The sequence below is a fragment of the Haematobia irritans genome, chromosome 5 (genome assembly GCF_050003625.1).
Source record: "Haematobia irritans isolate KBUSLIRL chromosome 5, ASM5000362v1, whole genome shotgun sequence".
In the NCBI taxonomy this organism is placed as follows: Eukaryota; Metazoa; Arthropoda; class Insecta; order Diptera; family Muscidae; genus Haematobia; species Haematobia irritans.
In genome coordinates, this window is record NC_134401.1 from 73,386,399 (window position 1) to 73,405,498 (window position 19,100).

At 35.4% G+C, this 19,100-nt stretch overlaps 1 protein-coding gene across 1 annotated transcript in view; it reads left to right on the plus strand.

Annotated features, from left to right (window-relative positions):
- Positions 1-19,100, plus strand: part of LOC142239842 (uncharacterized) — a 214,059-nt gene that overhangs the window by 148,258 nt on the left and 46,701 nt on the right. Inside the window, exon 5 of the mRNA XM_075311600.1 lies at positions 229-330. Within this exon, the coding sequence (XP_075167715.1) occupies positions 229-330 (102 nt within the window). The remainder of the gene's footprint in view (positions 1-228; positions 331-19,100) is intronic.

Consider the following 19,100-nt stretch of genomic DNA (forward strand, 5'->3'; position numbering starts at 1 on the left):
AAGTAGTGTAACACTAATGCAACATATTTTTTGCGAAATGAAAACGCCCTTAGAGTATTCCGATTACCAAAATCACTTTAATTGTGGAATAATGTTTGGTCGGTATCGAATTAATGTTAATAAGGATTTCGAGTTAAAATATTTTTTATTTAGCTAATGTTATAAGCAATTAACGGGTTGCATTTCTAAATACGAATTAACAAACGATTCTAATTTTGTATTTCTTAGGTATCCTGGATACGAAGAAAAGACTACCACTTGCTCACGGTTGGACTAACAACATACAGCAGTGATGAAAGATTTTCCACTAGTCATTTGAAACATACAGAGGTAAGGTATTTCAAACATTTCTACATATATAGGGTAGTTGATAAAGCATTTTTCGTTCGTGTATATGAGTCCGATACACGGACGAAAAAGACTGTTATTCATATGTTTCGGTGTAAAAATTATATATATGTTAATAGGTTAGAACATATTATGCTTACATTTTCTGAAATATAATATCTCTAGATGCAAACATTTCAATACACCCAGAAAAAAGTGCCTTAGAGACTAAAGGAAAAATGTTCATAAATACATGAATATCTACGTATCCATTAAAGGTCTGCACAAGCATATTTGAATTTTCAAATTTCCAAATTTTCTGCAACATGAATAGAACTTTCAAAACATAGCTATAAGCAAAACATTCAAACATCAAATAAAACAAATATCAGAACATAACCTACCCATATTTGCTTGCAAACGAACGATGTTTTGAAGGTTCTATTCGAAACCAAGCATCAAAGTTGCAAGCATTATAGAACCTGTATGCATGTTCTGAAGTGTTTGCAACATTTTGTTATGCTTGAAACATCTTCTAAAAGAGCTGAAAGCAAAAAATTAAATGCTGGGACAGTTGGTGCGTAGTCATTGAACTGTGTGTGTGTGTGTGCAAGGAAAATTTTGCAAGCCATGGATTCCCCGAACGTAAGTTTTTTTTTCATTAAAGGCGGTACTAAGTTTACCATTTATTTTGTGATGCCATTTTCTTTCAAGCTATATTAGATTTTCCATTTTAGTATAAGTATTTAAGTATAAGTAAACGAACATATAATGTTTATTTTATTTCATATCTAAAAAGACAACAATTGTCTTTTTTTTAAGAACTGATAGTTTTATTAAATGAAACCATGAAATGGTATTTTATTTTCCTTTATTTTAAATGAAATAACTATATTTTTTTACTATAAACCTATAAATAAAATTAAAAATTCTTTTATGTTAAAATTGAAAGTCAATGTAATTTATTTTCATTTTTAATCCTAAAAGTTCGACTCTAGAAATAAACAAAATTAAATCACACCAATGTGCTGTGCTGCTTGAGGTTCTGTAGAACATAGGGATGCCAGATTTTGAAGAGGCAAAAAGAGCACATTCAGCTTATAAAAGGAGCACATACGAAAAAAATAGAGCACACTTTTTCAAATAAAAGAAAAAACATTTAATTCCAATTTATTGAAATATAATTCATTTAAACATAACAAAAAGGTTCATACCATAAACATAAATAACCCACTTTCAACTCAAGCTTATTTTGTTACAATACTTTGCAAGTCATTTTTGGTGTTTTCGTGAAAAACGTTATAGAAGAAGTTTGTTTACATTTAGAACAGAGTACAAAGTGAAGAAGCAACATCGGCGTGCTCTTCTACGACTCTCATATATAAAGTAAAACACTCAAAGACTGTAATTATAACAAGATGTCCAAATTGCCTCTTGTTCTTGATCATACCTATTTTTCCCAACTCTCATACATGTATGGAGCTAAACTCATGAGCCTATTGGAAAAAGAGGAAGCATATAGACATGTTGTTAAATCAGATAATCTTTGAAAACACTATTTAATTATAAATTACGGCTAGGAAAATCTCTTAGTGTAACATTTACGTATTTTCAGTTTACTTTTACCATTTATTGAATCGATTTGGATTAATATTTGTTGTGATGCATAAAAAGAGCACTTAACTAAAAATAGAGCACTTTTGCGTGCTCTTTTGGCCTGTCTTGTTTTAAGGCACATTTTGTAAAAAAGAGCACATGTGCTCTTTAAAAGAGCACGTCTGGCATCCCTAGTAGAACATGCATAACCCACGCAAAACATTTATAACCCAAGTAGCAACATGTTCTATGGAACATGTATTTGATATTTGTTATGCTTGCTTTGGTTTCGATTGCCTTTTGTTGTGCTTGTGTTTTCCAAAGACAATAAACTCTAGGAAGATAGGAAATTGGCTTGCGTCATACCAAATGTTGCATTTACCACGTTAGTTCCATACATGTTCGTAATTTTTTATTTGTTTTTCGTTTCCTTTTTTTTTAATGAAAAACTTAATTTTCTTAATGAAACAATGTTACATTTTAGGCAACAACAAAAAAATTACATTCTCCCCTTTATGGAAATTTATTTCGTGCACTTAATTTCTTTTTATTTGCATTTTAATGCTATGTCAATACTTGTCGTATACGCGTTTGGTTCGAGTATGAAACTAACACGGTAAATGGTTTGATCTCCTCAGTAGCCAATCTCCTATCTTCCTAGAGTTTATTGTCTTTGGTGTTTTCAAGCCATGCTGTCGTCGAACGATGTATTTGTTCGGTTTGTTTTGCGAAGCGCTGATGTTTTGAATGTTCTATAAAAATTCAAGCCATTTGAAATCGCTTTCAAGCATACTTGTGCAGACCTTTAGTATCCATGAGATATGGCCACATCATTTGGACTTGGGATTTTTTCTATTAGTTATAAGGCTATTATTACTCATTTATTTTTTAATATATTGTTGTTATTGTATGAATTTGATACAAGTATTGTTTAACTAACCTTCTGAATATGCGCGGAAGACATTTTGAATTGTATAGACAAATCTAAACTTGAAATCGGTATTATATCTAAAAAATATAAATTGTGTGAATAAAATCATACCTGTGAACTGGAAAACTTTGTGTGTTCTCATTCAGCACGGATTTCTCTGAATCACTTGGTTTGGATCAAAGGCAATAAACTCTAGGTAGATAGGAGATTGGCTACTGAGGAGATCAAACCATTTACCGTGTTAGTTTCATACTCGAACCAAACGCGTATACGATAAGTATTGACATAGCATTAAAATGCAAATAAAAAGAAATTAAGTGCACGAAATAAATTTCCATAAAGGGGAGAATGTAATTTTTTTGTTGTTGCCTAAAATGTAACATTGTTTCATTAAGAAAATTAAGTTTTTCATTAAAAAAAAAGAAACGAAAAACAAATAAAAAATTACGAACATGTATGGAACTAACGTGGTAAATGCAACATTTGGTATGACGCAAGTCAATTTCCTATCTTCCTAGAGTTTATTGTCTTTGGTTTGGACTACATGGTGTGTGTGTTTGGTTGTAATTGGCTTCCACAGTGCTCCACCAGACACATTAACCATACCCCTGAATTTTTACCAAAGGGGAAACAAGGTCCTTCGAACCGGATATTTGGAGCAAGGGATGCACCTTATCGAACAAAGAAGCGACGAAGTGTTTATTTGATCCAAACAATATTAAAGACTCAGTGATTCGATTGTTTTGTTTTACATGTCGAAACATTTATGTTCCCTTGTATTCCAATATGATCTGGCACTCTTGACCTTTTTGCTGACGTTCACATTCTCTCTTTATTGCAAGAGCCAATTATTATTATTATTATTATTATTATTATTATTATTATTATTATTATTATTATTATTATTATTATTATTATTATTATTATTATTATTATTATTATTATTATTTTTTTTTTTTTTTTTTGATAGTGCAATTTATAGTGAGCGTTTTTTTTCGGAAATAAAAAAAATTCTAAAACAGACACATATTTAACCAATGAAACAAACATAGGAAATTTCAAGAAAAGCGAAAAGTGAAAAAAAGTAATAATTGAAGAATACGAAAACAGACTGTGTGAAAGTAAAACAGATATGTACTGATGGTCAAAAATAACTTTGTGAAATAGAGCAAGACTTTTCCATACGTCCTATTTTGTCGACGAGGTTTGTTGTTGTATTTTTTTCGGAATCAAGGTATGTCGCCACAATTTACTTAATTCTGCCCACCAGTTATATATATTGGAATACTAATATTATATACTTTGGTTAATATTTCCATATGATACTGCTTTATGATAAAGTTATATGTCATAATGTATTACGTATCAATCTGAAGTTATAAAGAGAGAATTCGAGTTTTGCCTCTCCCATTGTTTTATTTGAATCGAGATCAGTGTGGTTAATTTGGTGTGTGAGGAAATAAGGATAATTTTTTATTGACTAGAAGTAATACTCATTTTGTTTGTATTCTTTCCCGTATTCATTGACCATAAATCCTATTCCAAAATAGAAATTCTGCATTTATACGAGAATAACGTTTTGCGAATGCAAGCGATTTGCAATTTTTTGTAATTTTTAAGCTTATTTTCATGCCATAGTTATCGTCGGTATTTTGCTTTTATGTGTGGGCAGCACTGTAATTATTTGATGGAAGGAGACTTGTCGCTTGCACATACAGTGATCATCGAAACCAAGGAAAAAATCTTGCCCGAAAACAGCGTCGCCAAAAAGTAATGAAAATGTTCTTTTTGGATCCGGAAGTGGTGCAAAATTGACGCAGAAGCGATGAATTTAACATGGGCTTGTCATAGGACGGAAGTCCTCCATTTCAACAGCCGTTGCACTGAATTTGCATCACTTCTTCAGTTGTGATCCGAATTCAATGTTTTGGATGTAAATTAAATAATTCTGTGATATTTTGTCAAATAAATAATTTTTCTAATTTTTTATAATTTTTGATGGATTGTAACGCTTGTCGGAAACGTTTGACGTCAAAAATTCACAATTTTTTCAGATTGGATTTAGCATTTTTTTCGACAAAATTTAAATGATTTGTACCATTGTATGAATTCTTACTCCGTTTTTAACGTGTTTGAAACAAAAAAGTTAAAATTTCCCATTAACGGCCATTTTCATGTAGCTCCGTTAGACTTTAACTCCCAGTTAAAAGAAAGTAAAATGGAAATATCTTCTATCCGGTTTACTTTAACTGAAATTTTTTTTAGCAGTTAAGCTCCTAACTGGCATATAGAATATATAGGCAAGGTGATAGATATGTCCATAGTACGGTTTAAAAGTTCGTTAGCTAACCTAGCACTAACGGAGCTTCATGGAAATGGGGTTAAAAGTATGAAAGCTATAAAAAATTGAATTAAAAGAACTTCCTGGAAGTGCTTTTAAAGTTGTGCCTTTGGAAGAACTTCCAACTTGTTTTATTGGGTTGTTAAGTGCAATTACATAGTTTTTATTTGTCGCTTTTTCTTCATTTGCCGATTTTTGTTATATGCTTGGTATCGTTACTCAGTTTCACTGGTATCGTTACTCAGTTTAGGAGACATATAACAAGGAGACGTGACAAGGTATCTTTTTGGAAGTGAATCAGTGTAACAAGAGGGTTCGTCTTGTTCGGGTTTTTATTGTTCTTTTGGATTCGTACACGAAAAGAATTTCCGATTGAAAGGTTGATTTTGGTTACGAATGTAATTTATTTGATCGGATTGGAGAATAAAGTCGGTTAAGAGAGTGACTAAATTTTTTCGTTTTTTCGTTTATTTATTATGACGGCAATTATTTCAATTGATATTTAAATTTGATCTGAGATATTTTCAAGTGGGAGGAACATTGAAAATTTTGTTGGGGATAATTGGTATCCACGTACGTACTGAGATCATTGAACCTTGGATCGAATCCCACGGGGGCCCAATTATATTTGTAGTCGTGGAGTAAATTAGTTACTGATAGGTGAATGATTGATTGCCTTCTTTATAAGTTTAATTGAGTGTTGCGGCAAGAATTATTTGAATTTTTTAACTGGACCAGTTGAAAAGTGAAGTGGAGGTGCCGAAGAGATTGATTAATTTTAACCAGGGAGCCACCGTGGTGCAATGGTTAGCATGCCCGCCTTGCGTACACAAGGTCATGGGTTCGATTCCTACTTCGACCGAACACCAAAAAGTTTTTCAGCGGTGGATTATCCCACCTCAGTAATGCTGGTGACATTTCTGAGGGTTCCAAAGCTTCTTTAAGTGGTTTCACTACAATGTTGAACGCCGTTCGGACTCGGCTAAGTCCTCGGAGGTCCCTTGTCATTGAGCTTAACATAGAATCGGGCAGCACTCAGTGATAAGAGATGTGGTATCACAATGGACTGAATAGTCTAAGTGAGCCTGATACATCGGGCTGCTCCGTTCTCACATCGACGGCCCACTCAGTGAATCAAACTCCTCATCAAGTGGAGGATATTAGAACTAATGACCAACGCTTGAGATTGCCTCCTTGCACCACGGAAATTTTCAAAGGTCACTATCTTTCTTGCCCGTCATTTAGAGATATGTTTACGGTAGTTTACATCGATTGAGGGATCCATAACTGCCGTTGAGAGATTGTTTTATTTGTCAGAATACTCAGGGTGAAGCGTTGGAAATTGTGAAGAAGTCACCACTGACTCACGAGGGGTTTGAAATGGTGTGGAGCAATCTGAAGGATAGGCATGAGAATAAGCGAATTCTTGCACCCTAAAAAAATTTCTTCTTTAACATATGTTCCAAATATATTTTGCGGGAAGCACATATATTATTGGATACTGCCGAAACATTAATATGTTTGTTTTATCTGAACATATTAAATGTTTGGAAGCATTTTGAGCCCAAAAATATTATATGCTTGGAAGAATTTTTCCCAAAGTGCTCATTGTGCTCATTGCCTAACATACTCGTAATTTTCACTTCCACGAAATATTTTAGTTCTTGACACCTTTTTCTGTAATACAAATAATGTTGAAGAAATTATTCACTTTTATAAATTTTTTAAATTTTACCTTTCGCCTGCACGGAGAATCGAACCGAGGACCATACAGTTTGTAAGCCAACACACTATCCACTGGACTACGTAGCTGTTATAGTCACCAGTAGATAATTATCGTTATAAGTTACATTTATATAGCATAGTTTGCAGCGCCCACGAGCCCATGCTAACATAACATTATTTAACAGAAACATACATTTGTTTGCCACGTGGAGCAGTGGTTAGCATGTCTGCCTTGCATGCAAAGGGTCGTGGGTTCAATCCCTGCTCCGTCCGAACACTTTTTTTTTATTTACACATTTATATTTATACTATATTAAATTTTTATAATGAAACTTCGAAATGTGGGTTATGTAATGTCCAACTACGATTCCCATTTTTTGACGATTAGAAATGAACCTTTTGTGTCTAGTTTTTTTCTATGCAGGAGCTCAATCGCTGGTTGAACAGGGATTAAAGGACACAATGTATGGGTCGAAATTAATAATTTATAAGAGGTCTAGGTAGACAGGGAGCCATTGATCGCTAGCTAGCAGCCGGGTGGGGGTTCGGGTCCCCTAGATTCTCTGATATCCTTCAATCCTGGACATAAACAAAATTATTATAGACTCCCTAAAGAAATGAAATAGAACACGATGGAATATCTAACCACACATAACAAAACCCCAAATGGTTAGAACTGTAACTAAACAAAATGTTTCGGTGGAAAATTGGTTTGAAAGGAATTCCTGGTGTCCTGGACTCCTTGGCCTCTTTACCCTTATCCCTGCCATGGTATTAGTGGCCTATAATATTACTAATACCCCTAATCCGATATTACCCTAAAATTTACATCACCCACGTAAGAATATTGAAAAGTTTAATGATTCATTTTAAAAATTAATTTCATTGTATTTCAATATTTGTAAATAAAGTACATAATAAAATCTTTAGATATAAATGGTGCTAGTTCAATAATACTCAAATTTAAGGACAATTGTAGGAAAATATCTCAAAATCGTGTATATGAATTATATGATGAAAATTTTTCTTTCCACGGAACTTTAACTGAAATTATCTTCGAAAGCAAAAACAAAAACTGAATTTTTCCTGTTGGCAGGATTCTAATAATTATCCAATTTGGACATTTGGTATTTTCAGAGGTTCAGTTAAATTAACATGGAAAGGATATTAATATCAAAGATTTCATATTTTACTAATGTTTTGTTATTTTCTTTTTTTTTTATATATTTTTGTTTTGTTTTGGAATTATTAAATGGGAAGTTTGCAAATTTCAATTAATTGAGCTTTTTCTATGATTTCTCTTTCTGTGTGTTTCTTTTTACTCATTTCTTTTTTTTTCATATGCATGTAAATCAAATTTATCAATCTAATTTTTATATTAGGGAACTTACGTTTTTATGTTTTCAGTTTTGCTGTTTTGTTACGTTTTTACATTATCGTAGGACTTAGCCAAAGTTATGAAGTGAACTTTTCCTGGTAACATTCGATGACGATGATCTTCGAGGCCTCGTTGAGCATGATCGTATGTTGTTGTTTTTGCTGTTGAACTGTAACTTTACTTTCCTTTTCTAGCTATAAATTGGTTAATAAGAATGAAATTGATAAATTGATGATTTTATGCATATGCCTGGCTGATAAAATGGTAATAATTAAATTCATATATATAACATTTTACTACATGGGGATTTGAACTTGGATCGCTGGATCTGTTTGCTTTTCAGTCGGCGCCTTAGCGCTCTGAGCTACCGGCTGATGTGATTGGCATGCAGCTATATCAAGCGATGGTTCACTGGTGGCCAATGGTGGTCTCGTTGAACAATTCACAGCAGTTGGAGAGAGTTATTTTTAGATTCTCTCCAATTGGGTGATATACTTTCACACAACAAAGTATCTATGAGTGGCCAGTAGCTTCCACTTGATGATATACAATTGCTCCAGAATGGGCACACTCTTGGAAAACAAAATAGGTGCACTTTAGGATTTATCACTGGATTTTGCGTCTCACAGAAGATTATCAAAATTGTGAGAGGGTATGGTTTCCTCATCTACGGGCGTGGAAATAACCCCCTAAACGCGAAGTTTAATTGCGTTATTACCGGGTGGAAAATCCTCTCCCAAGATTACTTAAGTTGAATTTATCTGTTACAAAACAAAAATAATTTGTCTCGTTTGTAAATTTTTCACACCAATAAACATGGGTTTAAAATTCTTACCTCAAAAAAATAGATCGATGTTCGAAGTCTTATGCATGAATAACCAACAAAATTTTCGTGCAATTTATAAATCGACGAGGGATTTCAATGCCTTCAATTGAAATTCCTTAAATTACCTACAGGAAATTATCCAAATTAGCACCAATTCCCTTAACTTATTGCACCATATTTACCATCAGTAATAAATTCAGTTAATAATTGAATAAGGAACAATCGTTTTAATTTCACACTCTCTACGTCTTTGTTCAACACTTCTATGGTTATTAATGAAGTTTACTTTACTGCACTTGAAAATCAAAAGCCAGCTCATAGCCTGGTGCAAGTTTATTTAAACTAGCCGAGGAACTAGATTACTTCCCACCACTAAGATCGATATAGGAATGGTATGAAATTTGAAAATATCGACCGCTATGTTCTAAAAAAAACAGTTTTAGTTCTCATCGCATTGGTAAAAAAAAATTGCCTGAGAATATTATGTCTAATGACCGTTTGCCCTTGCTCGAAATGACAATAAGAAAAAAAAATTAAGTAGAAAATAAAAAGAGAGAGAAAAAATTTTACCAATGGTAATAAAAAAAGAACCCCTCGCTGGGGTTTGAACCTGGGCCATCAGTCATTCCAGACCACCGTTCTACCACCTAGGCTATTGAAATCCCTGAGATGCAGCTGACTAAAACAATGTTTACCCCGTTGGACTTCGAAATCCTACAGATGTTTCTGCTTGAAGAGTACAAAGCACAGCAATTGAGAGTCAAATTGTAGTTATATATATCCGTATATACGTTATTGGGCCAAACTCTGTACAAGACCCACCAAACATTTCAGTGACTACATCACAGTGATATACATTTACATGTAAGGGCAAAAACCTCATCACAAAACCGGGTAATATCGGTCTATTAGACGGCGATATTAATCGGAGGATACTAACTCTAGGATCGCATGTCCTTCGCATGGTATGTACCAGTTGAATTTCCATCTATGTCTTTGAGGACATAATAATTGGTTCCTATTTTATCTTTTACAATTGCTTTAATGAAAGTTGGCGCAAGCTTAGAACTGTATCTCTTTTCGGCACTACTTTGGGAAAAGTTTCTCCTGTAGACTATTTGTCCAACAGAAAAAGATACAGGACGAGTCCGTAAATTATATTGGTCACGATTAGTATTATATGCCTTTGCAATGTTCTCTCGGATTTCCTTTCGAACTAGATAAAGTTTATCCTCCCTTTTCAACAGTGATATCGGGTCCTCTAAAATGTTGATATTCTTTAAGAGTTTATATGAATCGCCATGGGTAATCATATCAAACCCAAAAGTGGCGAAATAAGGAGAACATTTGATGGCTTGATGAAAAGCATTTCTCAAGGCACAACTTATTGAACTCAAATGCTCATCCCACATTCTATGGTCCTCTTTTAAATAAGCCCGTATTGCCGCTATTATGGATCTGTTTACCCGCTCAGAGGCATTCGCTTGAGGGGAATATAGGGCAGTATAAATATGTTGTATACCCATCCTTGTTAAAAATGCATTAAAATCACTAGCCCGAAACTGAGAACCATTATCACTGATAATAAACTCGGGTACGCCGAAAACATGAAAAATGTCCTTCAAAAGGAACTCCTGAATTACACCCGACGTAAATTTTTTCAAAGGGCAAAGCCAATGAAATTTTGTCAAATGGTCTAGGACAATTAATAGACCAATATGTCCACTCTTTGATCTCGGGTATGGTCCCAAAATATCCACATACAAGCGCTGAAAAGGCCGTATTGAGACGACGGGCTTACCCATTTCAGGCCTTAAAATCACATTAGGGTGCTTCGTGGTTTTACAAATATTACACTCCCTCACATAGTCGCGGACGTCCGTGACCATACCTGGCCAATAAAAATTCCGGCGTATCAATTCCAACGTCTTTGACATGCCACCGTGGGCAGTTATTGTAGGGTCATGAAATCGAGATATAATACTTAAACGAAGATTTCTAGGAATCCACAACTTCCAGGCATTACTCTCCTGTTCCTCAGTCCCTCTATAAAAATCGTTTCGAATATACACGAATTTATCAATTATCTTTAAGTCAGGGTATTTCGACTCATTTTCCCGAATTTTCAGTCTCAAGTCCGCATATTCACTATCATCAAAACAAGGCGAATTGAGATCAACCTCTGGATCAGAAATTTCGATACCTGAAACTTCTCCGAAATCCATCCGAGACAGAGCATCCGGTACTACATGATTTTTTCCTTGGCGATGACTAATCGTGAATTTGAAAGATTGTAGTTTAAATACCCATCTTGCCAAACGCCCTGATAAATCCGGTTGCGGCATTAGCCAAAGCAAGGAGGAGTGATCCGTGATGATCTCAAACTCCTGCATCTCCAAATAGCAACGGAAACGCTTAACTGCTTCAATGGCGGCAAGACATTCCTTCTCCGTTACGCTATAGTTTCTTTGGGCAGTATTTAGTTTTTTAGACATATAAGCAATGGGTCGCTCTTCACCATCCTTGTCTAATTGTACTAAAACTGCCCCTATACCGTAATCGGAGGCGTCGCAATGAACGAAGAATTTTTTCGTAAAATCTGGGTTAGCCAGAACTGGTGCGGTGGTAAGACGCTTCTTCACTAACTCAAATGCCTCGTTTGCCTCCGAAGTCCATTGAAATTTGCGCTTGGATGAGAGGGTCTCAGTAATCGGAAAAGTTAAGGACGAAAAGTTTTCAATGAAGCGTCTGTACCAGCCAGCTAACCCAAGGAATCCACGAACCTGCTTTACAGTCCTTGGTGTTGGCCATTTGCTGATCGCTTCTACCTTTTCGGGGTCAGTTCTTATACCACCATTTCCTATAATATAGCCAAGATATTTTACTTCTGTGACACAGAAGTGGCTTTTCTCAATATTGAGAGTTAAATTCGCCCTACGAAACTCTTCGGCTATACGAACTAAAACGGACAAATGACTATTGAAATTTTCGGACACAATGATTAAATCGTCCAGATATCCGAAAACACAATGACGAAGATCTGGTGGAATTAACTGGTCCATGAGGCGACACATGGTCTGTGGAGCGTTGCACAGGCCAAATGGCATCACAACAAATTGGTATAAGGGACGCCCTGGCACGGTAAAAGCGGTTAAAGGTTTCGCTTCTTCGCTCAAAGCAACCTGCCAGTAAGCGTCCTTTAGATCCAATTTGGAAATGATGTTGGCCTGTGGCAACCTCGAAAATATGCCCTCAATACTGTGGAGCGGATACGCATCCTTTTTAGTTACTTGGTTTAGTTTGCGAGCATCTAAACACAAGCGAACTTTATTGGGTTTCAGGACTAGACGCATTGGTGAGCTCCACGGGGAGGTGGACTGCTCAATCACCCCAAGTGCCAACATGCGATCTATCTCCTGAAACATTACCCTTTCCACAGCTGGTGAGACCGGGTAATATCTTTGTTTGATTGGCTTTGAAGAACCCACATCGATCTCATGGGAAATCATTGTCGTTCTGCCTAAGCCTTCCTTACAATAATTAGGGAACAAATCGATAATCGATGACAACTGTCGAGTCTGAGATGGGCTGAGTGGATATTTATTATCCGATGTGATCTTGTGTGAGGCTACTTCATTCAAACAAGACATATCAGTTAAACAGCAAGGGTCAACATTAAGCGACGAATCGGATATGATGGCCGATTCAAAAACGTCAGAGGCTATACCAAAGGCTTCCCAAAAATCAAGACCCAAAATAAGTCGTTGCGTTATGGAAGGAACAATTAACATTTTCAATTGTTTGGTCTGATTACGAAAAGTGACATCGGTAACTAAAAATCCCAAGGTCTTTTGAAATTTGCCATCCGCAGTCTGAACAAAAGCTTTTGCAGGTACATAATGATCAAAAATCGAAAAATCATGCTGGGCCAAAGTTGCTCCAATACACGATACGTTTGCTCCAGTATCAAGCAAACCTAGTTCTTCAAAATTTAAAAAATTTATTCTGGCATAAAATCTTCTGTCCCTCGGATTACAGACAATTGATGATATTATGTATTTAGATAAACTTTTGCGTAGTTGAAAATACCTCCGCATGCGAACAGTAGACCTCTTGGGGCGTTTCGTCTCGATCGTGTCAACTGAAAATATTTGATTACGTTTCCTGATGTATTCGGCATATCTCTCATGATACGGTCTAATCGGGTATAATTTTTTTATGAAGGTTGTGAGGTGAGAAAAATCTCGAGGAAGAATAGATATATCATTTGGTTGGCAGAATTTGGTTTTAGTATTTGGCTCGTTTAAATCTTCAGAAGAAGAATTTGAAACTGTTATGTGTTCTGTTGTGACGGGTTGTGGCGCATCGAGTTTTTTGACAAAGATACTTTCCTAGCTGCGCATTTGGCACACTGTGGCTTATAAATATCTTTAGTGCCACATCCGTAGCAAAATACCTTTCTGTCGCGAACACAATCGTCCCAAAAGTGTCCCGGTTCATCACAATTCCAACACTTGTATGTGCTACAATTTTGATTAACTGCATCCACAATCGCTGGTGCAGTGGAATCAGAAACACCATCCTCTCCACTGTAGATTTCAGAAACGTTTCTACGTCCCGAAATGGGCGGACTGGGATACGATTTGCTGGGTAAACCCCTTCGGAAATTTTCGTCCGATAATAAATTCTCGCGCATTTGCACAAGTCTCCGTAAATGCGCTATGGAATAGACAGGCACATACAACAATTCATGCCTAATATCCGGCCTTAGATTGCGGATCAGAATTTCTACTAATTCCGATTCTTCCATAGGCTGTTCAAGTCTGTCCATAATGGAACAGATAGAGTCGTAAAAGGATTCAAAAGTTTCACCCGGTTTCATTTTCCTGTTGCGAACCTCTTCCTTTCGGTCATAAACCGAACGCATGTCTTTATATTGGGACTTCAAAGCCGCACAAAACTCATTCCATTCTATAAAAGGTACCTGTTTATGGTATCTCCAATACCATTCATGAGCTTTGTTCGTCAAAAGAATGTTTAGATTTTTACAAATCAAATCGAAATTATTATTAAAATGCTCAGCAGTAAGAGATTTAATCCGATATAAAAACTCGTCTACTGTGAGGCCATTACTAGAACCATCAAATTTTACATTCCAGTTCTGGATTATGGATGTGACCTTTTCCGCATTTGGAACAGGACAAATAGAATTTTTGGACTGCCTGAGACTATGTCCATTTGTGTCATAGTTCGAATTATACGGTTCAGTTCTTGATTGTGAGTTGGGAAAATGTTCATGCGGGTGAGAAGCTGGTGGTTGTGATTTATGCGAACGATTCGGGGGATTTCTGGAAATTTGTAAATTTCGCATCATTTGCATAACACTTTGTTCAATCATCCGTCCAATTCGATCATAATCTATCTCACCAGAATCATTGTGATTTCGTAGATTAGTCTCATTTGCCGAATTTCGAGTGGCTGCAATTTCTGGTTGAAGAACATTACCAGAAGATACAGAATTTGACATTTCGACATTGCTATCATGAGGGCTTGCCTCTAAACTAAAATGTTGGTCGTATGATAAATTTCTGTAGAAATTACTTGTATGAGGCCTATTTACAAGAGCGCCCCTAGGTTTTCCACGACCAGAAGACTTAGTTTTCTTGGTGGACCCCGTGGGATTGATATTGTCTGGTGCACTATGTAATTCTGGTGTATACTTTCGAAGATCGGAAAGCTCGCACGACACCTGACAATTTGGACAATTCGAAGAGGAAGATAGGGACTCTTCAATACAGCCTCGGTGAAAAATGTGAGAACATGTCATAATTTTATAACAATCTTGTGATTCGAAATTCATGACATTGTCACAAATAACACATTTCAATTCATTATTTTCCATTATCCTATTTTGATCCTCAGGAGGAGCTGAAGGACGAAGAGGACTATGTGGTATTGGCATGCTTCAATATTTCCCCCTCAAATTATAATAAAAAAAATCGTGACTCTGAACAAGATTTCCTTTGCTTTGCAACTCGAATATAATACAATTGTAGATATTTTTCATAAATATTTATCTTACGTTGATGATGGGTGAGTAAAAGAATAGGGTAATTTTTCGCATACAATTTCCTACTAAAACTTTCTAAACTGGGCTATGGGAGAATGCTTTTCATATATTTTCCAATAGAATTAGCAAACCAGCATACTAAAATTCCAAGCAAAAACTGTAACATGTGGACTTTAAAATGCAATAAGCGATAATAAAGTAGATCCTAACAGAAACAGGATGCTGATAACTAGCTTTAATATACTTGAACGTACGTGAAACCATTCCCAGAAATTCCAGTATCACCTATCTATTAGAGCACCGAGTGCAATGAAAATATTAACGAATGCGTTCTTGGTCATAACCCGAAACCATCAGATTTATGAATATCCAAAGAAGTTCGTTAAGTATTCAAAGCAAATATTACTCCTCAAGTGGTGTTCCTGCAATCCCTTTAAGGATGAAATTTACATTATCCTGAATTAAATTTATCGTGAGCAAGAAGTTTCTTATGGATAAGATTCTTAAAGCCCCACGTTGGGCGCCATTTATCTATGTAATGTCCAACTACGATTCCCATTTTTTGACGATTAGAAATGAACCTTTTGTGTCTAGTTTTTTTCTATGCAGGAGCTCAATCGCTGGTTGAACAGGGATTAAAGGACACAATGTATGGGTCGAAATTAATAATTTATAAGAGGTCTAGGTAGACAGGGAGCCATTGATCGCTAGCTAGCAGCCGGGTGGGGGGTTCGGGTCCCCTAGATTCTCTGATATCCTTCAATCCTGGACATAAACAAAATTATTATAGACTCCCTAAAGAAATGAAATAGAACACGATGGAATATCTAACCACACATAACAAAACCCCAAATGGTTAGAACTGTAACTAAACAAAATGTTTCGGTGGAAAATTGGTTTGAAAGGAATTCCTGGTGTCCTGGACTCCTTGGCCTCTTTACCCTTATCCCTGCCATGGTATTAGTGGCCTATAATATTACTAATACCCCTAATCCGATATTACCCTAAAATTTACATCACCCACGTAAGAATATTGAAAAGTTTAATGATTCATTTTAAAAATTAATTTCATTGTATTTCAATATTTGTAAATAAAGTACATAATAAAATCTTTAGATATAAATGGTGCTAGTTCAATAATACTCAAATTTAAGGACAATTGTAGAAAAATATCTCAAAATCGTGTATATGAATTATATGATGAAAATTTTTCTTTCCACGGAACTTTAACTGAAATTATCTTCGAAAGCAAAAACAAAAACTGAATTTTTCCTGTTGGCAGGATTCTAATAATTATCCAATTTGGACATTTGGTATTTTCAGAGGTTCAGTTAAATTAACATGGAAAGGATATTAATATCAAAGATTTCATATTTTACTAATGTTTTGTTATTTTTTTTTTTTATTTTTTTTTTGTTTTGGAATTATTAAATGGGAAGTTTGCAAATTTCAATTAATTGAGCTTTTTCTATGATTTCTCTTTCTGTGTGTTTCTTTTTACTCATTTCTTTTTTTTTTTCATATGCATGTAAATCAAATTTATCAATCTAATTTTTATATTAGGGAACTTACGTTTTTATGTTTTCAGTTTTGCTGTTTTGTTACGTTTTTACATTATCGTAGGACTTAGCCAAAGTTATGAAGTTAACTTTTCCTGGTAACATTCGATGATGATCTTCGAGGCCTCGTTGAGCATGATCGTATGTTGTTGTTTTTGCTGTTGAACTGTAACTTTACTTTCCTTTTCTAGCTATAAATTGGTTAATAAGAATGAAATTGATAAATTGATGATTTTATGCATATGCCTGGCTGATAAAATGGTAATAATTAAATTCATATATATAACATTTTACTACATGGGGATTTGAACTTGGATCGCTGGATCTGTTTGCTTTTCAGTCGGCGCCTTAGCGCCCTGAGCTACCGGCTGATGTGATTGGCATGCAGCTATATCAAGCGATGGTTCACTGGTGGCCAATGGTGGTCTCGTTGAACAATTCACAGCAGTTGGAGAGAGTTATTTTTAGCTTCTCTCCAATTGGGTGATATACTTTCACACAACAGAGTGGCCAGTAGCTTCCACTTGATGATATACAATTGCTCCAGAATGGGCACACTCTTGGAAAACAAAATAGGTGCACTTTAGGATTTATCACTGGATTTTGCGTCTCACAGAAGATTATCAAAATTGTGAGAGGGTATGGTTTCCTCATCTACGGGCGTGGAAATAACCCCCTAAACGCGAAGTTTAATTGCGTTATTACCGGGTGGAAAATCCTCTCCCAAGATTACTTAAGTTGAATTTATCTGTTACAAAACAAAAATAATTTGTCTCGTTTGTAAATTTTTCACACCAATAAACATGGGTTTAAAATTCTTACCTCAAAAAAATAGATCGATGTTCGAAGTCTTATGCATGAATAACCAACAAAATTTTCGTGCAATTTATAAATCGACGAGGGATTTCAATGCCTTCAATTGAAATTCCTTAAATTACCTACAGGAAATTATCCAAATTAGCACCAATTCCCTTAACTTATTGCACCATATTTACCATCAGTAATAAATTCAGTTAATAATTGAATAAGGAACAATCGTTTTAATTTCACACTCTCTACGTCTTTGTTCAACACTTCTATGGTTATTAATGAAGTTTACTTTACTGCACTTGAAAATCAAAAGCCAGCTCATAGCCTGGTGCAAGTTTATTTAAACTAGCCGAGGAACTAGATTACTTCCCACCACTAAGATCGATATAGGAATGGTATGAAATTTGAAAATATCGACCGCTATGTTCTAAAAAAAACAGTTTTAGTTCTCATCGCATTGGTAAAAAAAAATTGCCTGAGAATATTATGTCTAATGACCGTTTGCCCTTGCTCGAAATGACAATAAAAAAAAAAAATTAAGTAGAAAATAAAAAGAGAGAGAAAAAATTTTACCAATGGTAATAAAAAAAGAACCCCTCGCTGGGGTTTGAACCTGGGCCATCAGTCATTCCAGACCACCGTTCTACCACCTAGGCTATTGAAATCCCTGAGATGCAGCTGACTAAAACAATGTTTACCCCGTTGGACTTCGAAATCCTACAGATGTTTCTGCTTGAAGAGTACAAAGCACAGCAATTGAGATTCAAATTGTAGTTATATATATCCGTATATACGTTATTGGGCCAAACTCTGTACAAGACCCACCAAACATTTCAGTGACTACATCACAGTGATATACATTTACATGTAAGGGCAAAAACCTCATCACAAAACCGGGTAATATCGGTCTATTAGACGGCGATATTAATCGGAGGATACTAACTCTAGGATCGCATGTCCTTCGCATGGTATGTACCAGTTGAATTTCCATCTATGTCTTTGAGGACATAATAATTGGTTCCTATTTTATCTTTTACAATTGCTTTAATGAAAGTTGGCGCAAGCTTAGAACTGTATCTCTTTTCGGCACTACTTTGGGAAAAGTTTCTCCTGTAGACTATTTGTCCAACAGAAAAAGATACAGGACGAGTCCGTAAATTATATTGGTCACGATTAGTATTATATGCCTTTGCAATGTTCTCTCGGATTTCCTTTCGAACTAGATAAAGTTTATCCTCCCTTTTCAACGGTGATATCGGGTCCTCTAAAATGTTGATATTCTTTAAGAGTTTATATGAATCGCCATGGGTAATCATATCAAACCCAAAAGTGGCGAAATAAGGAGAACATTTGATGGCTTGATGAAAAGCATTTCTCAAGGCACAACTTATTGAACTCAAATGCTCATCCCACATTCTATGGTCCTCTTTTAAATAAGCCCGTATTGCCGCTATTATGGATCTGTTTACCCGCTCAGAGGCATTCGCTTGAGGGGAATATAGGGCAGTATAAATATGTTGTATACCCATCCTTGTTA